We start from the raw sequence: 27,348 nt of genomic DNA, 5'->3' as shown, positions 1-27,348 counted from the left end.
AAGGAACAACAGAGAAGACACAAGAGTTGAAGAAAACATGATCAGGTTCCTCAAAAGATAAATTAAAAGGTCTTATGATTAATAAACTAAACTATCTTAGTCAAGTGCTATTTGCCCTGTTCAGTTCAGTTCAGTCGCTCAGTCGTGTCCGACTCTTTGCAACCCCCTGAATCGCAGCACGCCAGGCCTCCCTGTCCATCACCAATTTCCGGAGTTCACCCAGACTCACATCCATCGAGTCAGTGATGCCATCCAGCCATCTCATCCTCTGTCGTCCCCTTCTCCTCCTGCCTCCAATCCCTCCCAGCATCAGAGTCTTTTCCAATGAGTCAACTCTTCGCATGAGGTGGCCAAAGTACTGGAGTTTCAGCTTTAGCATCATTCCTTCCAAAGAAATCCCAGGGCTGATCTCCTTCAGAATGGACTGGTTGGATCGCCTTGCAGTCCAAGGGACTCTCAAGAGTCTTCTCCAACACCACAGTTCAAAAGCATCAATTCTTCGGCGCTCAGCCTTCTTCACAGTCCAACTCTCACATCCATATGTGACCACAGGAAAAACCATAGCCTTGACTGGACGAACCTTTGTTGGCAAAGTAATGTCTCTGCTTTTGCCCTGTTAACTGGGACCAAAAGATTTGCAGCCCTTTTGTTTTTAAATCTCTCTCTGCAGGAAGTGTTTTTAAATCACTCAAAGCTGCAGAATGCAGCTGTGGTGCTCATTCCTACTCCGCTTCAGATTCTAGGAGAGCATCAAAAGCTAGCAAAGGCTAACCCACGCCAGGCGCAGGTCTGAGGAAAGGTGCCCAGTGCATTAGGACACCACAGCAACTTCGGTTCTGAAAGGTGGGATTCCAGCTACTAATTCGGGGCAGCCACGCTCCCCTGTCAGAGGCATCCAGGCGGCTGCTCCTTCGGGAGGGTCCTTCCTCTGCGATCCCCACACAGAGTCCCCAACACACACCTGGGGGAAGCATCCTGCCTGCTCACCTGTGGGGCATTTGCTTTAACAAACTGCTTTCTCAGCAGGTTAAGCCTCCCTGCCCCCAAAAATCTTTTCACACAATTTTCCACAAGACAAGGGCAGGTATGCAGCCCCTCTGTAGATCTCAGACACAGAAATAGGATAGACGGGGCAGCTGACAGAGATGAAGGATTTTTTTTGCAGGTAAATATGTACTGTTCTTTAAAATCTTTAATTGCAAGTATAATAATACATGATTATAAAAAAAAAGCCACACAGTTTACAAATATACATTTTAAAAGTATTGCTGGGATAAAAAGTAGTACTGCAATATTGTTTATTCCTAGGTAGGCATATTCTAAGAGTGAAATTAATTGTGCTGTATCATTATGCTATGAAAACTATATACATACAAGAGCATGTGGTATAGTTATGTGATTATACTCGATAAAAAGTTTAAAGAAAAGTGACCTGGGAAAGACAAAATGATACAAACATAAGAGATTACATGGACCATCTGTCTTACCCATCACAGGTAATGGGCACCCAAGCAAATATGACTCAGGATGCTTTCTTGTTTATGTTTCAAGCTACAGTCTTACAGGCTCCCTTCTTTGGTTGTTAAATGCAACTGCAAATATCTACAATGCTTTCTTCCCTGCAAAGACACTAAGCTCTGTTAGGGGCTGCATGGCATGCATTCTGCGCTTAGTGCGTCTCAGGAGACAGAACAGCGTCCGGAATGTAGTAGGTGCTCAGTGAAGAGAATGAATCTGGCGGAAGAGCATCTTCATCAACATTCCAAGTCACCTCCCTCGAGAACCGGCCTGGAGAGCTCTGCTTCCAGAAGTCTATGCACATTAAATACACATGTAACAATAAGCAAAGCAAATAGGCAGAGCAGTACCTGTTTTATTCGGAGTGGAAAACCCAAAGCCTTGGGAGGCCACGCTTCCTCCTCCAGAGCTGAAAGTGCCAGCAGGCTTCTGGTCTCCAAATGATGAGCTGGCAAATCCGCCAAATGTCTTGGCTCCACTGTTTCCGAACAGGTTAGAAGTATCTGAAGAGATAAAGAACATGTGTGAGGGAAGTCAGAGGGAGAAAGATGTCCTTACGTACTCCTCAAAACAGAGAAGGAAGAAATCTCACTAGGAGTTTGGGGAGAAGGGAGTGACAAAGAAGTCTAGGATCCAAGGATGCTGGGTGGCAGTGAGACAGAAACCTCCTTTGATGTGTGTGTATCTTCATGACAAGTTTGTAATCACTTTAGTGCCCAGGCTCAGGATTTCCTGATACGACGTTACAGGCACAAAACAAAGGGAGGCAATAGGTTCCAAGGAAGGGCTCTTCTGCAGAAATGCCCCTGTGAGCCCACAGGTAGCAGATGTGTTCAACAGAGGGCCCACCCCGCGGCCACACGAGACTCGGCTTCTGAAGAACAGGGCTGGTGTTCATGGGTCTCCTCACATGAAGACCAACTTCAAATTTTGTCAAAACTAGAGAAAACAAAGTTAGAGTGAATTCAAACTGAGCACGCTGACTTCCAATTCTACTCTTACATGCCTGCCATTGCTGGCTCTGCACAGAGAATGCAGGCAGAATAAGAAAGATCCCACTGCTCCTCCTCCTGGTTGGATGGAAGCTTGGGATATTCTGAAGGACTTCCACTCTCACTTCATCTTTCTAAGGGGTTCAGAGTAAGCCCTTGACCTTTTAGATGCTTATCTGGTGGGTTGCTCCCTCAGCTACACACTGACTCGGCTCCAAGAATTAAAGGAAAAAAGGAATTGAGCTCCTAAAAATCAAGATGGGGGTCAAGTTTTTTGTTATAGGTACTGCAAATCTGCCAGGCAACATATAACCTGCCAAAAGTCAAAAACATGGAAGCTCCTGGGGAGTACAAACAACATGCTATGTAACAGGAATTTTTCTTTAACCCTTTACTGGGAGGAGCGGGGAGGGATGACTCACATTTCCCCACCCTGCTGTGATGGGTGTTTTATTACAGTGAGTTTGCACCCACAGTAAGGCAGCAAACCGCTCTCTTTAAAGAGGACCACTGCTCAGACACAGGCATGGACAGGAGGCTGCAATGACATGCTCTGGGAGGGTGTGGAAAGCTGACTGCATGTCACCGAGAGAGACGTACAGACACCTGCATGGGCCAGACAGGTGCTCACAGGGAGGGTGACGGATGGGAGAAGCGTGGAGGGTGACTCTCCAAGACGAGCTGTCTGAAGAGGGGGTCCACCACTAACCTGTCAAGGTCAGGGCCTCTCTTCTTGCTCTGCTGCCAATCCAACCCCAGTGTGAGATGCAAGTCTGTTAACACTTCCAGTTTCAATGCTCTTGATCCACAATCCAGCAAGTGCAGAGCTTCATCTCAGGGACCCAACCATCTCTAATTTCCATGAGCCAGTAACACAGAGCCCCAGACCATGGCATGGCCACCTGCTCTGTAAAACTATTGCTGCATCTAAGAGCTTGGCTATAAGCATGTCAGGCACTGACAGCATGCATGGGTAGCAAATTCCTTTTCATCACCATCATATATGGTCCCAGGGGACTATATCCCCTAGTGGAGCCTGCAAAATGCCCTCTTGAGCAGTCTGACCCTTTCCTGATCCGAGGTGACTGAAGATTACATTAGATCCCTTCAATGGTGGTGCATCTGCCACTGGAAACAAAAACCAGGCTTCCCAGCCATTCCTTTCATTTGGTATTTCAAGAAGAGAGGGTGGCAATTTTCTGACTTTGTTAGTGCTAACAAGGCAAAAATTCCAAATAGCAAACAAATTCAAGTGTAAGATTAGAGGCTAGATCTCCTCTTGGAGAAACCAGAAATACAGAGGTGAAATGATTTTACTGGGACCGTGTTGGAAAACTTGAATTCCAGGGAGGTCAGAGAACATTTACAAGCCTTTGGGCTTCTTTATCCCTTTATCTCTTTAAGACTCCTTGGTCTTTAGGATGTTCAAAGATATTACAGTGGGATAAATGAGTGGCACAGTCAGCCTTGGCTTAGAAAACCTAAAAACTGACGGGAAAGGACTAAGCCTTCCTGAGTCATGGTTTCCTCACACATAATTCACATGGCCCCAGGGTTTACCTGTGTCTTCGGTAGAGTCTCCCGGGAAGAAAGAGAGAAGAAACCTTTGCAGTGTGAGCTTCGGATACAGAACACTCCAGCACCAAGCACCAGTCATGTCCCTAGCTTGTCTTCTGAGATCACTGCATAGTTAGTTCCAATTATTTTTCAGAGCTAAAGAGGGCAGCTCCAGGACTAGGCAGCCCGGGGTCTAAATGTCACCAAGGGAGCTGCTGGCTGCCCAATCTGTGCTCTGATATCTATCTGCAGGGGAGTGTGTTCAATGAATGCCATGCAAAGCAAGCATGAGGGCCATCAGACAAGGTGCACAGGGAGGAGTTCCATTCCATGGCAGGGCTGGAAGATCTCAGGAGGCAACACGGTGGATCAGAGCTCTACACACAGGCCTGGATGAAACCCTCCTTACACTGCTTAATGGCTGTTACCTCTGGAAGCCCATACCCTCTCTCTGAATCTATATCTTTATTGGTAAAAGAGGGATGGCCACATCTAAAACTGATGACACCATCCTAACGGCAGAAAGCAAAGAAGAACTAAAGAGCCTCTTGATGAAGGTGAAAGAGGAGAGTGAAAAAGCTGGCTTAAAACTCAACATTCAAAAAACTAAGATCATGGCATCTGATTCCATCACTTCATGACAAAGAGATGAGGAAAAAATGGAAACAGTGACAGACTTTATTTTCTTGGGCTCCAAAATCACTGTGAACGGTGACTGTAGCCATAAAATTAAAGACACTTTAATAATAAAAGACGCTTGCTCCTTGGAAGAAAAGCTATGACAAACCTAGACAGCATATTAAAAGGCAGAGATTTCATTTCACTGACAAAGGTCCATCTAGTCAAAGCTATGCTTTTTCCAGTAGGTCCTGTACAGGTGTGAGAGCTGGACCATAAAGAAGGCTGAGTGCAGAAGAATTGATACTTTCGAACTGTGGCGCTGGAGAAGACTTGAGAGTTCCTTGGACAGCAAGGAGATCAAACCAGTCAATCCTAAAGGAAATCCACCCTACAGTTTTCAAAACTGTTACTGAACTCAAGTTCTAAGATCCCTTTGTTTTAGGTTCTAAATTCCTACTAGCAGAACAAAAATTTCTGATTATATAATTTTGCAACTTTAAAGATGTGTGTGTATCTTCACTGCAACCTTTCCTCACATATTACTAGATAAACAGTGACATCAAAATAACTGACCTGTCAATATATGAGTCTCAGGAAAGAGAGTTTTGCTTGTAACTACATGAGCCTCATTATCAAGGAAACCTCTGTCCCATCTGGAGAACGCTGGCGCTCGATGCCTTGTTGTTGTTGAGTCGCTCAGGCGTGTCTACCTCTTTGCGGCCCCATGGACTTCGGCACGCCAGGCTCCCCTGTCCTTCACTATCTCCCTGAGTTTGCTCAAACTCATGTCCATTGAGTCGGTGATGCTATCTAACCATCTCATCCTCTGTCGTCCCCTTCTCCTCTTGCCCTCAATCTTTCCCAGCTTCGGGGTCTTTCCCAATGAGTGATCATGTAATGATCACACAGATGAGAGAAGCTTCTGGTGGTGCATATATAATGAGAGCAGCTAAGATGAAGATTGACAGGTGCCTGACTTCCCAACTCAGTCTTCAGCAGCAGCACAATATTGTTTTTTTAGAAGATTTAAACAAACAAATTTCTTTCATTTCCAATCACGAATCGACAGATCAACAAGGAATTAGCTGAAGAAGAAAGTGCCAGCACAAAGATACAGCTTCATTTGAAAATAAGACAAAAGTGTAAGAGCTGAGAAATAATGATGGCTTCAACTTTTGTGTGACATTTCTCTACAGTAGCTGCATTTTAAAGCAAATTCAAAGCGAGTCCGACACAAATGAAAATCCAGATGCTCCTTCGAGCACACCCAGCCTGTTCGGCTGCTCTCTTTTATGCTTGTCTGCTTGCATTCATTTCAAGTCATCTCAATCCTAAGAAACAGAGCAATTTGGGCCTTGGGAGAGATGATGGGAGTAGCTCAGTGCATAGATCCTCTCTCCCTGCAGCTCTGATGTCTTTTCATGGCTATATAGGACATCTCATTAAAAACCCCAAAATAAAAAACAAAATCAAAACAGACCGCACTGCTCTGGGGGAGAGATTTTAAGTGGGCCTTCCAGACCTTTCCTCCCTTGCTACCCTTGTCACTGAAGCTCTGATACTGCCAGGAGAATGACAATGACATCAGGGGACCCAGAGACCAGGAAAGTTTCTGAACTTACTTGGGGTAGCTGTGGACCCAAAGCCCCCGCTGGCCGAGCTGAACGGGTTTTTGTTGGCTGCGTCCTGGCTGGGTTTTCCTCCGAGGCCGCTGAAGAAGCCTCCCCCTCTTCCTGCGTTTCCAGACCCAAATACGCTGCCGCTGGAAGAGGACGACTGCTGGAAGACAAAAGGGACAGGAAGCCGGGAGGATGAGAGGCCACGGTAAGAGGGCAGGCCCTGGCCCGAGAGCAGGCGCTCCCAGCTGTGCAAACGGGACGAGCGAGGGAGCGCTGGTCAGTGCTGGTGCAGGTGTTCCAACGACCGGAGAGGAAGCCCGACTGGATGGGAAGGCTCCCTACAATCGCACGTTCTCAGTTATTCTACATGGCCAGTTCTCTGGAAACATCACTCGTGGTAGGTGGGAGCCCGAACAGTTCACCTGCCCTGCTTCCTGGGGCAGGGAAACCCAACCCTTGGGAGCTCCCCCAATGTGAAGGTTTAAATACATTTCTAGGTTATGATGGGCATCACTTATTTTCATTCATCCTGTGTTTGGCTGAACTCATCAGCAACCGACTATCAGTGATTTACACTGTCTTCTCTCCCAATTTGTGTACTTTTATTTCATGATGACTTTCCCAGTGCTGCAAAAATAAGCTTAAATTAGCTCCATTGTTGAAATGATGGCCACAGCTGAATTCTGTCCAAATCTGCAAATCTCACACTCTGAGGGTGCTGCTAATGTAGGGCGCATGCTGACACAAAGCTGGATCCAGCACCACACGTACTTCTGTTGAGGAACTGGTTCTTTAAGGAAGACGGGTGCTAGATTTGAGGGGCCATTAATATTAGTTAGATATGTTATCTCACTGGCTGATAACGTAGAATACAATGGGCCAGTAGAGATGGGCTGCTGTGTGCAGGAACCTAACAGGAGCCCCCTTCTGGGGGGTGGGTAGGTGGAGAGGTGCCAAAGTCCCTCTTCTGTAAGATGGGGAAAATAAACTACTCACCTCCAAACACTGAGTGACATAACTCAGCTAGAAATGTAGTGCCCTTTAGAAAAGTGCCTCAAATGTAGCTGATATGCTCAGAAATGGCTGTTGGTATTTTAACACCAACCAACCAACGACTGAGCACTTGCTCTGTGCTAGGCACTTTTCTAAGGGCTTTACAAGTAATTATTTAATCCCCCAAAGAAGTCAAACCTCTAGCGGGCGTCCCTGAGACATGCTCCCAGGGTGCCCCTGCTCTGGGGGGATGCAGTCACTGCCCTCAGTCTGAACTGCCCAACCAAGACTGGACCGCAGGACAGGTCCACCGACGTGCTGCTCCCCTGTGACCCATGCTCACACAGCAGCTAGAAGAACACTTGAAAACAGCAGTCAAGTCATTCCACTCTTGCTTACAAACTCTGAAAAGAAACTACATGCTTTGGTCCCACCCATCTCTCAGCATCACCCTTTATCCCCCTTTTTGTGCCTGGAACAGGACAGGCTCATTTTTACCTGCAGGCGACCTACTTAAGGTACTTGCTTGTCTCTCCCCGCCACCCCTTTAAACTTCTTCAAAAACAACAGAAACTGTTTACTACACCCATTTAATGATGACTGGTTTTTAAAACTTGGAGTGAAATCCGATTATAAGAGCACAGGCTTTGATAACTAGTGAACTGACTTCCAAAGGAACGAAGACATGACAAATATGCATGTGTGCGAAAAACAGAAGATACCAGGTTTCTCAGCTGACTTCCACGAATCCAGCTGAAACAGGAAAATTGCCAATAGATAGACCTTTCTTTGCCCTACAGGAAAAAAAAACAAAAAAACAAAAAAAAACAAACCCCACAACAAAAAGCCCCACAAACCCCAGCAACTTCAGATGGTTCACTCTATTTTAAAAAGTATGATTTAAAAAACAATGGCTATCTGTAGAAATGAGTAACTCCAGTACTCTGGCCACTTCATGCGAAGAGCTGACTCTTTGGAAAAGACTCTGATGCTGGGAGGGATTGGGGGCAGGAGGAAAAGGGGACGACAGAGGATGAGATGGCTGGATGGCATCACTGACTCGATGGACGTGAGTCTGAGTGAACTCCGGGAGTTGGTGATGGACAGGGAGGCCTGGCGTGCTGCGATTCATGGGGTTGCAAAGAGTAGGACACAACTGAGTGACTGAACTGAACTGAACTGAACTGTAGAAATGAGTAGAAGTGGGTAACACTTCACTGAAGTGAATGTGAATTGAGAGTTAAACTACATCCTCAGAAGTGGGTTAGAATAGCCCATTCATTTTAATTACAGTAAAAATAGTTTTAAGAACTTTAAATTATGGAAGATCTCGAAAGTACATACGGAGGGGCACAATGAACCCACGTCCTCACCACCTAGCTTCACCCATGACTCACAGCCAGCTGAGCATCACCCATAGCCCCATGTTCTGCTCCTGATCCTCGATCAGTATGAAGCAGACATCTTATCATTCCATCCACCGTGTAAAGCTCCAAAAAGAAACCGTAACAAACTTACCACATCTAAAAAACTAACAGTACATTTACATCATTAAAGAGGGAGTCAGTGTTCAAGATCCAGAATTTAAAAATTGCCAAAAACCCTGAGAATCTCATCCGGCCTCCAGACCCAAGCACCATTTCACAGGAAGGGACAGAGGAGCAAGTTACTCAGAAGCTACACCACAGGGATATAATCAGAACAGGAGTGTGGCGATCTTAACAGGACCAACAGCCTGCCGTGTTCAACAGCTGTATTCTGAGGCAAAAGAAAAGAAGGACAGACATGGAAGGGCAATCAGAGACCCTGAAGAGACCTGTCAACCAAGTCTCAGTGAATGAACCTGACTTGATCCTAAATCAAAAAACAAATGTAAAAAGAGACATTTATGAGACTTTCTCAGAAAGGCATTTCCAGACTATTGGACCCAAATAAGCTTCCCTGAACACTACCACATCATCTTGTTCTCTTCATAGTACTCTTTTTGCTTTTTTTTTTTTTTTTTTGGCCACGCCACACGGCATGTGGGATCTTAGTTCCCCGACCAGGGACTGAACCTGCACCCTCTGCATAGGAAGCGTGGAGTCTTAACCACTGGACTACCAGAGAAGTTCCTCTCCTTGTAGTGCTTAAAATTACCTGAAATTAAACTGTCTTAAAGACTGATCCCCCCACTTCCCATCAAAGGTAAGCTCTATGGACACAGCCACTTTTGTCTTTCTTACTCATTACTGAATTCCTGCATGAATGTTAATTTTCCCAGCCCTGGTTCTCTATTGCCATTTTAACAACACTAAATTTTTCAATCCATAAATATAGGATGTCCTTCCATTTATTTTGATCATTTTTTATTTCTTGAAATAATGTTTTCTCATATTCAGAGTATGTTTTGTGCTTCTATTTCTGAGTATTTTACTCCTTTTTATGATACTGGAAATAGAATTGTTTTCTTAATTTCAACTTCATTTTTGGATGATGTGTTGCAAATGTATATAAATACAATTAAAATCTTATACACTGACCTTGCATCCTACAAACTTGCTGGACTCATTTATTACTTCTAGTAGTCCTCTAGTGGATTCCTTTGGGATTTCTATATATATGATATTACCTGAACATATATAGTTTTACTTCTTCCTTTCCACTCTGGATACCTTTCTTTCATCTTCTTGCCTAACTGACCTGGCCAGAACCAACATATGCTTCTGAGATCCATCCCCGTGGCTGCAGGCCTTGTCCTTCCCTTTTTACGGTTGAGTAGTACTCCACTGCGTGAGGATGACAGGGTCTACTATTCTCCTCACGATGAACATCTGGGCTATCACAAAGCTGCTAGGAACATTCTGATACCAGTCTGCCTGTGAACATATATTTTCATTTCCTTTGGGTAAACGCCTAGAAGTGCTAACCATAAAAATTAGTGTATATTTAACTTACTGAGAAATTGCCAAATGGTTTTCCAAAGTGATCCCACCATTTTATATTCCCACCAGCAGTGCATTAAGAGATCAAGTTGCTCTACATCTTGTCCATGTTTGGTCTTGCTGGTTCTTCAGTTCAGTTCAGTTGCTCAGTCGTGTCCCACTCTTTGCAACCCCATGAACCACAGCACGCCAGGCCTCCCTGTCCATCACCAACTCCCAGAGTCCACCCAAACCCATGTCTATTGAGTTGGTGATGTCATCCAACCATCTCATCCTCTGTCGTCCCTTTCTCCTCCCGCCTTCAATCTTTCCCAGCATCAGGATCTTTTCAAATGAGTCAGCTCTTTGCATCAGGTGGCCAAAGTATTGGAGTTTCAGCTTCAACATCAGTCCTTCCAATGAACACCCAGGACTGATCTCTTTTAGGATGGACTGGTTGGATCTCCTTGCAGTCCAAGGGACTCTCAAGAGTCTTCTCCAACACCACAGTTCAAAAGCCTCAATTCTTTGGCACTCAGCTTTCTTTATAGTCCAACTCTCACATCCATACATGACCACTGGAAAAACTATAGCCTTGACTAGACGGACCTTTGTTGGCAAAGTAGTGTCTCTGCTTTTTAATATGCTGTCTAGGTTGATCATAACTTTTCTTTCCAGGAGTAAGCATCTTTTAATTTTATGGCTGCAATCACCATCTGCAGTGATTTTGGAGCCCCCCCAAAATAAAGTCAGCCACTGTTTCCACATCTATTTGCCATGAAGTGATGGGACCAGATGCCATGATCTTAGTTTTCTGAATGTTGAGTTTTAAACCAACTTTTTCACTCTCCTCTTTCACTTTCATCAAGAGGCTCTTTAGTTCTTCACTTTCTGCCATAAGGGTGGTGTTATCTGCATATCTGAGGTTACTGATATTTCTCCTGGCTGGTTATTAAGTTTCAGTAATTCTACAGATATGACATAGGCTGCAGCCATGAAATTCAAAGACTGCTCCTCGGAAGGAAAGCTATGATAAACCTAGGGAGAATATTAAAGAGCAGAGACATCACCTTGCTGACAAAGGTCCATATAGTCAAAGCTATGGTTTTTCCCGTAGTCATGTATGGATGTGGGAGTTGGACCATAAAGAAGGCTGAGCACCAAAAAATTGGTGCTTTCGAATTGTGGTGCTGGAGAAGACTCTTGAGAGTCCCTTGGACAACAAGGAGATCAAACCAGTCAATCCTAAAGGAATTCAACCCTAAATACTCACTGGAAGGACTGATGATGAAGCTGAAGCTGCAATACTTTGGCCACCTGATGCTAAGAGTGGATTCACTGGAAAAGACCCCAATACTGGGAAAGAGTAAGGGAAAGAGAAGGGGTTGTAGAAGATGAGGTAGCTGGATAGCATCACTGACTCAATGGACATGAGTTTGAGCAAATTCCAGGAGACAGTGAAGGACAGGGAAGCCTGCCATGCTGCAGTCCATGGGGTCACAAAGAGTCGGATACATCTTAGTGACTAAACCTCAACAAACTTTTCAGTTTCTTCTTTTATGGTTCGTGTTCTGAAAAATCTCTGTCTTTCTAATGGTTTCTTCACAATGACATTACTGACATTCTTGGCCACATCATTCTTTGGAGCTACGGAATGTCCAGCAGTGTCCCTGGCTAGATGGCTACAGTAGCGTCCCCACTCATGCAGCTCAACCAAGTTTCCAGACACTGTGACTGTGCAATTCCTTTGGGGCTGGAAATAGACACCAGTTGAGCAGCGCTGATTTACTCCAGGGTAGCAAACTTTTTTTTTGCTTTTTTGCTATGGTTGTCATATATTTAATACCTTGTTATTAGCTGCACAATATTTCTCTTTATGTCATCAGTCTTTTTTTCTTTAGCTGCTTTAAAAGTTTTCTTTTTGTATTTGGTTTTCAGAAGTTTAACTAAATGTGTTCAAGGGTGGTTTTCTGATATTTACTGTGTTTCAGAATCACAGAGTTTATTGCATTTGTGGGTTCCAGTTTTTCAACAAATAAGAAAAAGCTTGGCCACTGTCTCTTCAAAAAATGTTCTCCTCTCCCATTCTTTCTCCTCTCCTTCCGGGACTCTTGATGACACCTCGCTGAATTGCCGTACACTGTTGCACAGGTTACGGATGTTCTGTCCAATCTTTTTTTCCGTCTCCCTCTTCAGTTTAGGTAATTTCTACTGACATGTTTTCAAGTTCATTGTTCTCCTGTAGTATTCCCTCTGCTGTTAAACGAATCATTTTCTATTTTGGATACTGTATTGAAACTTCAGATACGGATTGACTGTTTCCGTAATTCCCATTTCTCTGCTCAGATTCCTTATTCAACCATTCTTTTATTTTCCTGTAAATACCTGAGCACAATAGTTATTATACCTGCTTGTTCCAATGCGTGGGTCATCTGTAGGTTATTATTATTTTCTTTTTGATGATTTCTAAAATATGACTGCAGGTCCCCCTTTTTGTTTTACCTCTTCATACATTACAAAATTTTTTTGTTTGTTAGGTACAGCAGACTTAACATAGAAGAACAGTGTTGTGGTGACTGAGGACTGCTAATAATTTCCCCAGAGAGTGAGAGACCACTCTTTCATCTCTGTCCTAAAGTGAGGAGCTAATGGTTCATAGATTTAGAATGAATTCACCCCTGGTAAGCCCAGCACTGTCTTTGCTTAGGATCTGGGTTATTTGTTGTGTACGTGCTGGAGCCTGGAGCCAGGAGGCAGCTGAGTTGCAGTGTCATCCTTGGATTAAACAGTTCTAGGGATCAGGAGGATGCAAGACTGCAAGTTCTTTCTGCTTTACTTGCTTACTCTTAACAAAGGGTGGGAGGGGTGAATAGAGCAGTTTTACATTGAACCTGCAAGTCTTTCAGACTCCAGTCTTTTTTAAAGTAACTTTATTGGGATATAATGCACGTACCACACAACTCACTGATTTCAAGTATAAAATTCAATGGTTATGGTTTATTACATCTAAGTTTTAAAAACTGTGGTAAAATATATATCACATAAAACTTACCATTTTAATCATTTTCTCATATACAGCCGAATGGCATTAATTACGTTCACAATGTTATGCAACAATTAACACTATGTCCAAAATTCTTTCACCACATAACCGAAGTTCTATAACCACTCACTCACTCTCTGGTCTCTCCTTCCCCCAGCCCCTGGTAGACTCTGATCTACTTTCCAGCTCTATGGATTTACCTATTCTAAATATTTCATATAAGTGGAACCATATAATATTTGTCCTTTTATCTATGGTTTATTTTACCTAACATAATGTATTCACAATTTATCTATCTGTGATGTGATGTGAAGAACAACTTCATTCATTTTGAAGACTGAATATTCCACTGCATGAATATACCATATTTTGGTTATCCAATCATCTATTGATGAACACTGAGCTGTTTCCATCTTTTGGCCATTGTGAATAATGCTGCAATGAGCGTTGGGGAACAAGTGTCTGAGCACCATTTCTGGCTCATATGACAGAGTTGGACTATAAAGAAAGCTGAGCGCCCAAGAATTGATGTTTTTGACCTGTGGTGTTGGAGAAGACTCTTGAGAGTCCCCTGCACAGCAAGGAGATCAGTCCTGAGTGTTCACTAGAAGGACTGATGTTGAAACTGAAATTCCAATATTTTGGCCACCTGATGCGAAGAACTGACTCATCTGAAAAGACCCTGATGCTGGGAAAGATTGAGGGCAGGAGGAGAAGGGGACGACAGAGGATGAGATGGTTGGATGGCATCACCGACTCAACAGACATGAGTTTGAGTGAACTCCGGGAGTTGGTGATGGACAGGGAGGCCTGGCGTGCTGCAGTCCATGGGGTTGCAAAGAGTCGGACATGACTGAGTGACTGAACTGAACTGATGACAGTTCTATGTTTAGCTTTTTGAGGGACCTGTTTTCCATAACTGCTGTACCACTTTCCATTTCAACCAGAAGTACATGAGGGTTCCAGTCTCTTCATATGTTTGTCAATGCATGTTATTCTTTGGTTTGCTTTTAAATTATAGTCTTCCTAGTGGATGTGGAGTGGTGTCTCATTGTGGTTTTGGTTCTCATTTTCCAAACGCTTCTAATACTATTGATTACCTTTCGTGTGTTTATTGATCACTTGTTTGCCCTCATCATTGCCAAGATTGTCCTCTGGCTTCTTATCCAGCCAGTATACTTCCTTCAGCAAGGCCTGTCTTCCACTTTTTGAAACCCAGTCCTGACAGTTACTCCCAAAGGCTGCTGTACCATCAAGCTCACCTACACCTAACTCCCCTCTCTAGAAATCAATTCAACAGGCTCTCTGCCATGCCTTGATAGGCCATGTGACAGATTATATTTTCCAAAGATGGTCACAGTAATATTTCCAGACCTAAATGCTCTTCTAGAGCAAGAGGTGAAGTTTAGTCCCCTCCCCTTGAGCTTGGTGGGACTCTGTGACAGCCTTGAATAAGAAGATGCAGTATAAATGATGCTTGCAACTTCTGAGGATAGCTTCTGTATGGCTCCCTTTTTCTTGGAATAGTCTTCCTTGGAATCCAGCCACCATGTTATAAGGAAGCCCAGGCCACATAGAGAAGCCAAATATAGATCCATGAGTTCCAGTTAAGGTGGGAAATAACCACCAAGCCAACCTCCAGAGAATGCTACTACATTTGGGGGTAATTTGTTAAACAGCACTAGATAATTCTAACACTCCTGAAACCAGTGTGATAGTCATACTAACTGGATTTTTCTTGGTATTATGAAGAAAATGAAGTTCTATATCCTGGCCAGAATCTACCTTGTATCCTTAAATTCTTCTGAGAATACCCCTACGACCTGAAAATTCATTCATTTTTACAACACTCATCTTGTGCTACCCATAGTCTGAAGCACTGGGGATACAGTAATGACTATAACAGATAAGGCCCCTGCCATGATAGAAAAAAAAAAAAACTGATTTGAATTTCCAGCCTTTCCAATGGCAAACCTAATTTCTGTGAAAGAAGAACATGAAGTGGTGGTGGGGTGGGGGAGTAACCATTATGGAGTTTATCACAGTATAGGCTTTAAATCTCTTGGCTCAAAGTATGCCTGTGAGAGAGAGAGAAAAAACTAAGGCCTGTGAAAGTCACCCATGCAGCTCTAATGTGTTCATTTTCACAGCCATATTTCACAATGTAGTAACATTCTATTACAGGATAATCTAAGTTCATCTGCCCAATGGTATATCCATAACCATTTGAGTTGCTTCCAGTCTGTAGTTTTTATAACACTGTATCCTGGGGCACAGATCAGTTTCTCTACAGAACAAACTAGGAGTGGAACTGCAGGGCTTTACCCGATCATGCCAGACTATTTTCCAAGGTGATTGTGCCAACATACAACCGACTAAGAGTGTATGTAAGCTCTGCTGCTTTGCACGCTCGCTGGCATTTGGTATTGCTGGGCTTTAAAATGTGTGCTGTCTTCCAGGAGGGTACCTTTTTGAGGTTTTAGTTTCTGTTACTAATTCAGTTGAATATACTTATGGTCCTCTGGCTATCCTTTTTCAAAAAATATTTTATTTCTTTTTCTATATTGTGGTAAAATGTATATAAAACTTACCATTTTAAGCTTCCCCTCCACTATGTGTCCAGGGCATGCACCAGGCATGGGCACAGGCCAAACACCAAGCTCAGATAAACAAGGAGTTGCTCTGTCCCTGGCTGGTATGAGACAGGCACCAGCAACCAGGTAGGGTGCACCATTTTAAGCATTTTACCTGTATGATTCAGGCATTAAGTACATTCCACAAAATTGTGTAACTAACACTATCCTTTTTTAAGAAGTCTCTCATCCATTTTCTATTGAGTTCACAAATCTTATGTGTTCAGTTCAGTTCAGTTCAGTCGCTCAGTCGTGTCCGACTCTTTGCGACCCCATGAATCGCAGCACGCCAGGCCTCCCTGTCCATCACCAACTCCCAGAGTTCACTCAAACTCATGTCCATCAAGTCGGGGATGCCATCCAACCATCTCATCCTCTGTCGTTCCCTTCTCCTCCTGCCCCCAATCCCTCCCAGCATCAGAGTCTTTTCCAATGAGTCAACTCTTCGCATGAGGTGGCCAAAGTACTGGAGTTTCAGCTTTAGCATCAGTTCTTCCAATGAGCACCCAGGACTGATTTCCTTTAGAATGGACTGGCTGGATCTCCTTGCAGTCCAAGGGACTCTCAAGAGTCTTCTCCAACACCACAGTTCAAAAGCATCAATTCTTTGGCACTCAGCTTTCTTCACAGTCCAACTCTCATATCCATACATGACCACAGGAAAAACCATAGCCTTGACTAGACGGACCTTTGTTGGCAAAGTAATGTCTCTGCTTTTTAATATGCTATCTAGGAGAAGAAAATGGCAACCCACGCCAGTGTTCTTGCCTGGAGAATCCCAGGGACGGGGAAGCCTGGTGGGCTGCCGTCTACGGGGTCGCACAGAGTTGGACACGACTGAAGTGACTTAGCAGCAGTAGCAGCAGCAGGTTGGTCATAACTTTCCTTCCAAGGAGTAAGCGTCTTTTAATTTCATGACTGCAATCACCATCTGCAGTGATTTTGGAGCCCCCAAAAAATAAAGTCTGACACTGTTTCCACTGTTTCCCCATCTATTTCCCATGAAGTGATGGGACCAGATGCCATGATCTTAGTTTTCTGAATGTTGAGCTTTAAGCCAACTTTTTCCCTCTCCACTTTCATCAAGAGGCTTTTTAGTTCCTCTTCACTTTCTGCCATAAGGATGGTGTCATTTGCATATCTAAGGGTATTGCTATTTCTCCCTGCGGCAATCTTGATTCCAGCTTGTGCTTCTTCCAGCCCAGCGTTTCTCATGATGTATTCTGCATATACGTTAAATAAGCAGGGTGACAATATACAGCCTTGACATACTCCTTTTCCTATTTGGATCCAGTCTGTTGTTCCATGTCCAGTTCTAACTGTTGCTTCCTGATCTGCATATAGGTTTCTCAAGAGGCAGGTCAGGTAGTCTGGTATTCCCATCTCTTTCAGAATTTTCCACAGTTCATTGTGATCCACACAGTCAAAGGCGTTGGCATAGTCAATAAAGCAGAAATAGATGTTTTTCTGGAACTCTCTTGCTTTTTCAATGATCCAGCGGATGTTGGCAATCTGATCTCCGGTTCCTCTGCCTTTTCTAAAACCAGCTTGAACATCTGGAAGTTCACAGTTCATGTACTGCTGAAGCCTGGCTTGGAGAATTTTGAGCATTATTTTACTAGCATGTGAGACGAGTACAATTGTGCGGTAGTTTGAGCATTCTTTGGCATTGCCTTTCTTTGGGATTGGAATGAAAACTGACCTTTTCCAGTCCTGTGGCCACTGCTCAGTTTTCCAAATTTGCTGGCATATTGAGTGCAGTACTTTCACAGCATCATCTTTCAGGATTTGAAATAGCTGAACTGGAATTCCATCACTTCCACTAGCTTTGTTCATAGTGATGCTTTCTAAGGCCCACTTGACTTCACATTCCAGGATGTCTTGCTCTAGGTGAGTGATCACACCATCGTGATTGTCTTGGTCTTGAAGATCTTTTCTGTACAGTTCTTCTGTGTATTCTTGCCACCTCTTCTTAATATCTTTTGCTTCTGTTAGGTGCATACCATTTCTGTCCTTTATCGAGCCCATCTTTGCACGAAATGTTCTCTTGGTGTCTCTAATTTTGTTGACGAGATCTCTAGTCTTTCCCATTCTGTTGTTTTCCTGTATTTCCTTGCACTGATCGCTGAGGAAGGCTTTCTTATCTCTTCTTGCTATTCTTTGGAACTCTGCATTCAGATGGGTATATCTTTCCTTTTCTCCTTTGCTTTTCACTTCTCTTCTTTTCACAGCTATTTGTAAGGCCTCCCCAGACAGCCATTTTGCTTTTTTGCATTTCTTTTCCATGGGGATGGTCTTGATCCCTGTCTCCTGTACAATGTCATGAACCTCCGTCCATAGTTCATCAGCCACTCTATCAGATCTAGTCCTTTAAATCTATTTCTCACTTCCACTGTATAATCATAAGGGATTTGATTTAGGTCATACCTAAATGGTCTAGTGGTTTTCCCTACTTTCTTCAATTTAAGTCTGAATTTGCCAATAAGGAGTTCATGATCTGAGCCACAGTCAGCTCCTGGTCTTGTTTTTGCTGACTGTATAGAGCTTCTCCATCTTTGGCTGCAAAGAATATAATCAATCTGACTTCGGTGTTGACCATCTGGTGATGTCCAAGTGTAGAGTCTTTCCGTGGTCTGTCACAGCCAGCGCGCTTCTCCGCTGTCCCAATCTTATGTGTAGCAAGCTCAATGAATTTCGGCATATAAGTGTTTATGATGTTCAACATTTAAGACATCAAACACTGTTAGTACTTTGGGTGGCTCCCCCAGACCTCACTTTTTATGTCCTAAGACTAACCAGCATTCTGATTTTGTGGGTTACTTATCTAGAGTAGATACAGTCTGCTTATCTGGAGTAGATACACAGGTGTTCCATGTATCTAGTTTTGATACCAAAGTGATTCTATGAACTTTCACTCCTGCTGTGAGTGTTTTGATTACAGCTGCTCTGCTTCCTCCCAGGTACTGGGGTACCACCAGCCCTTCAATTTTAGCCATTCTGGTGGGGGTGCAGTTGTCTTTTTTCCTTTTGACTTGTATTGTTTATATCTGAATATGATTACTCTGTTGGTTATATAGGCTACAATTTTCCTATTTCATGGCTTGTTTTACCCTAAAATTAAGAAAGCTGTAATTTTAGTGAGGTCACATTTTCCTTCTGCCTGAAGAATATCCTTTAGAATTTCCTTCAGGTCTGCTGGGCATATATCCTCTCAGGATCTGCCCAAAAAGTGTCTTGATTTCACCTCATTATGTACAGATGTTTTTTTGTTTTTTGTATTTTACAGATTTTTGGGGGGGGTTCAAAAATTCTGGGTAGATAGGCTATGTCTGGCTTTCATTGCCACCATTGAGAACTCTGCTGTTAGTCCAAGCATTGCTGCCTTGAAGGGAACCTGTCCTTTTTCTGAGTGCTTTTAATATTTTATATTGGTAATTCCACAGTTTCACTATGGCAGGTCTTAGATTCAATTTCCTTTTATACATTCTGCTTGGTATATGTTGGACTTCAGAATCTGTGGGTTACTATTTGCTGTTGGTTTTAGAAATCTTATCTTTTTCTCTTCTAATAGCATACATTCTTTTTCTTCTCCTTCTGATTAAATGTACATTAGATTTTCTCTTTTAGCATTTTTGCTTTCTCTTTTGTATTTTCCATCTTTTATGCTCTCCATGATGAATTCCAGATAACCTACTCTGACCTTCTGGTTCAAGGGTCAGCAACCTCCAGCCCATGGGCCAAATCTAGCCTGCCGTCTGTTTTTATAAATAAGGCTTTATGGGAAAATAACCGTCCTCAGTCTCTCATGTGGCTGCTTTTGTGCCACAACGGTGGAGTTGAGTAGTTGCGACAGAAGCAGTATATAGCTCTCAAAGTCTAAAATATTTATTATCTGGTCCTTCACAGAGAAAGTTCTCTGATCTGTGATCTCGTATATTACTATTCTCTTCAGCTGGGTCTGATCTGCTGAGTTAAAATTTTAATTGTAACAGTTTTCTTGAAGTTCTATTCGTTTCTTTTTCAAAGCTGCTATGACTCTTCTTGTAATTTCTGATTCTTGACTGGTATTTTCAAGTTTGTCCTTTATTTCTTTGCAACATGTAAAACACAGCTGTTTTATATTCTAGGGAGTCTTTGCAAATTTGTGTCTCATGTTTGTTCTGGCTCTTGATCATAGCTCCTTATTTCCTGCTGTGACGAATTTACGTGTGGGAATCAATGTCCTTAAAAATTACTGGAGGCCTAGAGTTACTCTTCTTCAGTGTGGCCTGTGCTGTCCCGCCAGACGTCTTGGAGACACTGCCATCCCTGGAGCAGATCAGGCTGCGTGTTTAGGACAAGACCAGAGAGGTGCAGTCACAGCTGACCACGGCAGGGGCTCTTCAGCCCTCCCACTTAGCACATGCCCGGGTGAGTGGAGCCTGCCCCTCTGTCCTTGGGGGTTGGGAACACAGGAAGTCCGAGTGCTCTCAGACTAGTGATGCTCTCAGGGCAGAACTGGCTTCTGTGCGCCACTCCTACAGGTTCCCATTTTGCCTCTAATAAGGTGTGGTAAAATACCTTGTTAGCTTGTAAGTGCTTTCCAATCTATGGTTTATTTGGTTTATCTAGCCATTTTTAGCTGTTTTCACTGGGGAACTTGAAAATCAAAAGTTCTGTTTCTTTCTGTCAAGGATCACTGACTAGGGCAGAGCCCATCTTCTTAGGAGAAAGGTGAAAAAGAAAATCTCCTACTGAAGACTTGGAAGAAGCATATAACATGGCTATCACTTTCTCCAGCTTCTGGACAAACGTCAATTCTACCTTTAGAAAGTCAGTCATTTTCAATATGTCAGAGCATCTTTCTTCGGAAGGACTCCTTGTGAAGGTCCTTGATCTAAAAGCAGCATCTGCCTGCCAATGCAGGGGACACAGGTTCGATCCCTGGTCTGGGAAGATTCCACATGCCAGGGGGGCAACTAAGCTCATGTGCCACAACTACTGAGCCTGTGTATCTAGAACCTGTGCTCCGCAACAAGAGAAGCCATTGCAATGAGGAGCCTGCATACTGCAACTAGAGAGTAGCCCAAGAGCAGCAACAAAGACCCAGTGCAACCAAAAACAAAATAATTAATTACAAATAAATAAATAAAAGCCGCTGGACTGGGGACTTCCCTGGTGGTCCAGCGGCTAAGACTCTGCACTTCCAACGCAGGGAGCCCAGGTTTGATCCCTGGTCAGGGAACTAGGTCCCGCGTGCTGCAGCTAAAGATCCTGCATGCCACAACTAAGATCCGAAGCAACCAAGTACATAAACAAGTATTTACAAACAAACAAAAGTAAAAGCAGCTGGCTTCTATAACAGTAAATTTAACCCCTTTGGGTTCTCAGTGTTCTCATCTGTCAAATGGGGATAATGACAGCACTTGCCTTATTCAAGCACTGATGATTTTAAGTCTATGTGTGTGCATCACTAAAAACCAGGCCCAGCACACAGATAACCACTAGCCAGACAATCACCAAAAGGAGCTCCTGGACTACATGTTGCTTAGCACAGGGGCCATACACAATTTCTGTTGCATATTCTTATTATTGTTTAAACAACCACTTCAAAAAAAAAATGGGCCGAGGAGCAGATTTCGCTTACAGGCCATAGATGTCAATCCCTGGCCTCACAATAGGCAGAAGATTGACAGAAACCGGGCAATGTGCTTTAAAGCACTTTCCAAGAGGACTTTCAAACGAGGATCAACACTGGAATGAGTCTCTCAAATCAGAAGCAGAGACTTTTGCGCCCCCAAGGAAGCTACGGAAGGCAGAGCTTGAGAACCTCAGCGTTGTTTGCTGGACACACAACACATTACATCCTATATACAGGAGCAACGCAAATGGGACTGATTGTGTTGGCCCGAATAGAGGCAATTATCCACATTACCTGGCCAAAGACTGTTCCACTGGTACTGGCTGCTTGACCAAACAAAGAACCAGTATTACTAGACCCAAAACCTATAAAATAAAAGAAAACAGAAGTTTAATTTGAATGAAACTTCTATACATCAGAGTTTTTTTTTTTTTTTGGTTTTTAAATGCCATTCAGGTATGTGAAAGTACCTCAGAATAAATCATTTCAAGAGTAAAATCTGTTTCCCTACCAAGGAAATGGAGAAAATTACCGGCAAATAGTTTTGAAACCTTTTTTTTCACTGTTGAAATTTTATAACAGTTAAAAAAAAAGTCTCAAAGCCTCAGGGACTGAATCCTTGTCTCTACCAAACCCCAGGGGGTGGGGTTGAGGATTCTGAGTAGCTTTTCCCTAGACTCATAGCTGCTAAGAAGTGTTTCCAATGACTGACTTAATATCATGAGTATGACTACTCTCTGGTTTCCTCTAATCTCAAGCGCCAGATTCTTTTAGAGCTGTTTATCTTCCTTCTAGGTGCTGGGTTGAATGGGGCCTGGGAAACCAGGCAGAACTATATATTGTAACAGAAGAGCCCCAGACAAGGAGCTAGACAGCAAGAGTTCTAGTCTTAATTCCTTCTACTGGCCTAGGTAGGGGAGCTCAGGCAGGCCTCAGTGCCTCAGCCACAGCTGGAGGAGGCTGTGCAGGCATCTTTCCTCCTAGTTATCACAGGAAGGAAGAGTTTTTCAGAGGTTCTCGGTTGCATTGAAATAGTTTTGATTGCAGACAAGGATTCTCAAGTTTTGACTGCAGAACAAAAGATGCGCTAGACATAGGTAAATATCCTATTCTCTTTTAAGACCCACAAGGCCTTCTCTCTGCCTGTGGTTTAGACCAACCTGCCACACTTCCCATCACTCAAGCAGGCTGACCAGCCTCTGCACAAGGCACTAGGTGGAACTCAAAACTCTCGGGCATCACTGTGTCTTGCATCCTTTATTGTAGTGGAACATACTGGGAGTTCAGCAAATAGTTATTGAAGACAGGAAGGAACAGACTTCCTTTCTAATAAATTATGAGCCAGCTTCAAATACATTCTCATCAAAGGAATGAACTAGCAGTTGTTTGTAACCCTGCCCACCAAGAAGTCAATGACCTTTGATTCCCCCCTCACCCTCTGAGCCTGACTGCTAAAGAAATGCCTTTCATAAGATAACCATGGAGAAAGGAAGATTAGAAAAGATTCTGGGAGTGTCCCATCTATTGGTTTTTGGAGTAAAAGCAGCTGCTAAGATGGGACATGCAATAGTGAGGATTATGTTTTACTTTAAAAAAGATTTTAAAAAAATTATACTGAAAATAGAAAAAAAAACCCAACTTTTCAAATGTCACTATCTGCTCTTCTAGGATGCAAGATGGTGTCAGAAGACAATGAAACAAAGGGCTAGGGTGAGGAGCTCTGGAGTCTGGGTCTGGTTCCACCACGGGCACCGAAAGACATAGATCAGTCACCTCCAGGCTTGACAGTTTTGGACATCATGACCTCTAAAACACCTTCCAAATTTAACATTTCATACACATGAGTCATTCATTACTTGCCATGACTTTAAACTTGTTTTTCTCCCCCATGAAATTGGCACTCTGGTGGAGAACTTGCGGAGAAGCAAGACTGGAGCCACAGTGATTAGACCAAAGAAACGCCCAAGGCCGCCAGTGTCCAAGCCCTCTTACAGACTTTCCAGAACATCTTCTGTTTTCCCTCACTTCCTTTTCATTTCCAAAGCAATGTAGACTTGTTGCAAATGTTTCATATATGGAGGACAACCAAGGAAAAATCTCCTGTAAGTTCTTACCTGAAGCTTGACAGAAGCTAAAGCCAGAGGATGACGCTGTCGTGGTGGCAGCCGAGGTGCCACCAAACACGGAGCCTCCCTGCCCAAAGCCAGGACTCTGACCAAAAGCAGGAGGGTTGTTCTGGCCAAAGAGCCCACCTCCGTTGTTGGTAGATGACTGTCCAAAAGAGAAGGAGCTGGAGCTACTGCTGCTCGAAGAGGCACCGAAGACATTCCCGCTTGTGGATGTAGGGGTGGAGGACACGGACTGACCAAAAGCAGGCACAGAGCTGAACCCAGGCTGACTGAAGGAAAAGCTGCTCGCAGGGCTGCTGGTCGACTGCCCAAAGGCCGGGGCCTGCCCAAAGCCCGGCTGTCCGAAGACCCCTGGGGTGGAGGTGCCAAAGGCAGGGCTGCCAAACCCTGAGCTGCTGACCTGTGGCACGGCGGCCGCTGTGCTTGCCATGCTGCCCGTCTGCTGCCCAAACAGGCTGGGGGCAGTGCTGGAGGCCACCTGCCCAAACATGGGGGTCGCCGAGGGGGCAGTGGCTGTGTGGCTGGTGAGCTGGCTGAAAGCCGAGCTGGAACTGGCAGCGGAAGGCTGAGTGAAGACAGAGGAGTCAGAAGTGGCCATCCCAAACACCGGGGTCTCCGTGGCTGGGCCTGGAGCAGCGCTGCAAACAGCACTGGAGGTGGTGGCAGGTCTGGATGTTTCTGGGGCCACAGGGATGCTGCTTGAGGCTCCAGGTGCCGAGATGGTGGCTGGCCCGGGCACAGAGACGGTGGGGCCTGGGGACGGCAGTTCCGTCTTGACGTCTGGGACCCCGGGGGCTGCTGGAGCGGCCTCAGCCGCAGGCACCAGGACACTGGTACTGGCCGCTTCGGCGCTAGGGCTGCTGACGGCAGGCTGGGTAAGAGCAGGCTCTTTCTTCCCAGAGTCGGGAGTTTGAAGCGGAGCCTGGGGAAGCGGGGTTGGTGGCTGCTGCCCCAGGAGGGAGGCAGTTGATGCCGAGGCCTCATTACTGCCTGGCTTCTCGGGCAGAGCCGATGATGCGGCTGCTTCTGAACTTTTACCAGAGCCCGTGGGCAGGGTGGGGGCAGACCCTGAGCTCAGGGAGCTGCCAAATGACAAGGTGGGGAGTGACGTGGGCAGGGGCGTGGTGGTGGACGGCGGGGTGGAGGAGGGTGCTGTGCTGCTCATCGGTTGGTTTCCAAATGAAAAGCTGGTCTTGCTACCACTGAAAAACAGGCCCCCAAAATTGATCGCCCCGGAGGAGCCCGCACTGGTGAGTGGCAGGTTGCCAAAGACGCCCGTTGAGGAGCTGCTGGGGCTGGGACTGGCTGCTGCTGTTGGTGCTGCCGCCGAGGTGGCTGCAGAGGTGGACTCGGGGGGCTCTGCAGGCTTCCCCAGCGCCGCAGGGCTGGGAGAACTGAACCCGGAGGGGGCGGCGGGGGTCTTGGTGGGCTGTGCACCGGCACTGGTCACGCCTGGGGACGGCGCCTTGCTGGCTGGCTTGGTGGGCTCGTCTGCTTGGCCGACCCGCAGTCCTGAGAAACTTCCCAGAGTCTCTCCTGCCAGGGAGCTTGGGAACAGCAGCTCGCCCAGCTTGGACGGTGGCGCTTCCAGCTTGCCAGAGGGGGTGGAGAGAGAGATTCCAGAAGGGGCTGCAGGTCTGCTGCTGGACGGGGCGGACTCTCCTGGCACAGCACCAGCTGCTCCCGTGCTAGCTGATGTCATCGTCCCCGAGGAAGGTAAGCTTTCAGGAACGGTCTCATAGAAAGGCTTGCCTCCCCCGCCAAAGGAGAACGCATCGAGCTGGCTTGACTCTTTGGTGGAGGGTGCTGACCCTGGCAAGAAAAAGAAATTAGGAGATGGGTTGGCTGTCACAAAATGTGACCGATCACAGCCTCACTGACTTCTCTAAGCCAGGACCTCTCTCCTCCCTTGACCTCATCAGGACAGCCTGTTCTGACAGCACCATCCTTGACGGGGACAGAACGTGTGCTTCTCCGTGGGAACGTGACCTCTGAGTCGTCTCACTGAGGTGAGACGAACGCACGTTGTTTTCATCACCATGAAGTCACAACAAACACACCTGTATCTAGAGTACCTGAAGTTAACCTAGTTGTCCACAAGAGAAACAAAAAGACCTCACGCACATCTCCTCCTGTGTGTGTCTCAGGAATAACATTCTCAGCACATGCTAGCCTATGGACCTCTTCTTGACAAGACAAGGAATTGATTCCATACGGTAGTTTTTCCTTTGCTTTTATGGACAAAGTGTCAAGCCAGAGGTCATCTTTCTTACCTACAATTAAGGGCTACTTCCTAGTGCTCTCCTCACGGAGTGCTCTCACAGTGGCACTGTGGTCTGCTGGGCAAGGACATGAGGGGCTGAGGCTGAGGGCTCTGCCACTTGCTGGCTGTGCCACTCTGGAAAAGTTAATTGACGTCTCTGGGCTTCAGTGTCTCCATTTGGAAGACAGATAATAATAGCTACACCTCATAGAGCTGTTGCAAAGATGAAATAAAATGTAGGTAAAGTACTCACAAGGGCTGGTCAAAAAAGTGGTCAACAAAGAAGACTAAAATTTGATATTTATAAACGGAAACTGGTCTGTTGCAAGTGCTAGACTTTTAAGAAGTCTGGCTATCACAAACACCTGGGAACACTGCAAAGCCCCTGCTATCTGCAGATAACTTCCAGAAACCCCTCTTTGTATCACTGGTGTTGTATTGAGTTGCTTGTGATTTTGGATTGCTGTCTGTTCTGGTATTAATGAAAATGGTTATGGAATTTCTGTTGTGTTTTATTCCTAATGTATTTCATTTAGGATTTCTGACAATTATTTTGTTCTTGCCAATCTTTTTATACCATTAAGCTGTTTTTCTTTTAGAAAGTGAGACTGGGGAGAGGAGTGGGCCTCAAGGGTATTCTGCCACATCTAAGTGGGCAGAACCGTTTAGGAATCACTGCTCCAGACAGAAAAGATAGAATGAGATCAACAACCTTTTAAGTGCCGCACACAGACTGGGTTTAGGATGTCTGGTATGCTTTCAGCTCCCGAATATCCCTCTAGCAGATTTTAAGAGATCCCTTTTTAACCAAAAAACGTTCATCACTTGGGCTGACACAAAGAAAAGCACTCATAAAAATATGTGCTGAAGGAAAGTTGAAAGATGGTCATTGTCTTATTTATTATAGGAAAACCTGGAAAAGGCCTGAACCATCCAAGAGGGGGATGGTTAAATAAATTATGGCACATCCGCAAGACAAATTATGTAGCCACTAAAAATGATATTTAAACAAGACTCATTAATACTGGAAAACTCACAAGGATTGTGTTAAATGAAAAGGTAGAAGCAAAAACCCCAAAAGGAAATAGAACTGCAACGGTTAAGGGTACAATGTGTGATTCTAGAACATATTACTTTAATAAAAAATATAAACACTTATAATAAAAGCTTTCTTTTTAAAACAGAAGTAAACTCAATTACTTTGAACTGAGAACTTGAAGGCACTTAAAAAATACATCTGGTTTCTAATAGGTCCTCAAAGTCTTTTTAAACATTAAAAACATGCTGGGAGATGTTGGTCTGAGCTTCCCAGCTGGCTCAGTGGTAATAAAGAATTTGCCTGCAATGCAAGAGACTCAGGTTCGATCCCCGGGTCGGGAAAATCCCCAGGAAAAGGAAATGGCAACCAACTCCTGGAAAACCCCATGGACGGAAGGAGTCTGGCAGGCTACAGTCCA

The 27,348-nt window shown here is 44.6% G+C and overlaps 1 protein-coding gene and 1 non-coding gene across 4 annotated transcripts in view; both read right to left on the bottom strand.

Annotated features, from left to right (window-relative positions):
* Window positions 1–27,348, bottom strand: part of NUP214 (nucleoporin 214) — a 91,362-nt gene that overhangs the window by 7,135 nt on the left and 56,879 nt on the right. Inside the window, exons 29-32 of one of the 3 annotated variants that reach the window (XM_055541421.1) lie at window positions 23,614–25,440; window positions 21,794–21,864; window positions 6,311–6,467; window positions 1,869–2,021 (exon numbers count right to left, since the gene is read on the bottom strand). In XM_055541421.1, coding sequence (XP_055397396.1) covers window positions 1,869–2,021; window positions 6,311–6,467; window positions 21,794–21,864; window positions 23,614–25,440 — 2,208 coding nt within the window. Of the gene's footprint in view, window positions 1–1,868; window positions 2,022–6,310; window positions 6,468–7,862; window positions 8,054–21,793; window positions 21,865–23,613; window positions 25,441–27,348 lie in introns of those variants that run through there. The other 2 variants (XM_055541422.1, XM_055541423.1) reach the window with 2 other exon arrangements.
* Window positions 15,858–15,976, bottom strand: LOC129623924 (small nucleolar RNA SNORA48). Its single transcript, XR_008700673.1, has one exon. It is a non-coding gene; the product is annotated as a small nucleolar RNA SNORA48 (small nucleolar RNA).

Source organism: Bubalus kerabau, chromosome 11, assembly GCF_029407905.1.
Source record: "Bubalus kerabau isolate K-KA32 ecotype Philippines breed swamp buffalo chromosome 11, PCC_UOA_SB_1v2, whole genome shotgun sequence".
In the NCBI taxonomy this organism is placed as follows: Eukaryota; Metazoa; Chordata; class Mammalia; order Artiodactyla; family Bovidae; genus Bubalus; species Bubalus kerabau.
This window is presented reverse-complemented; position numbering and strand designations above follow the sequence as displayed.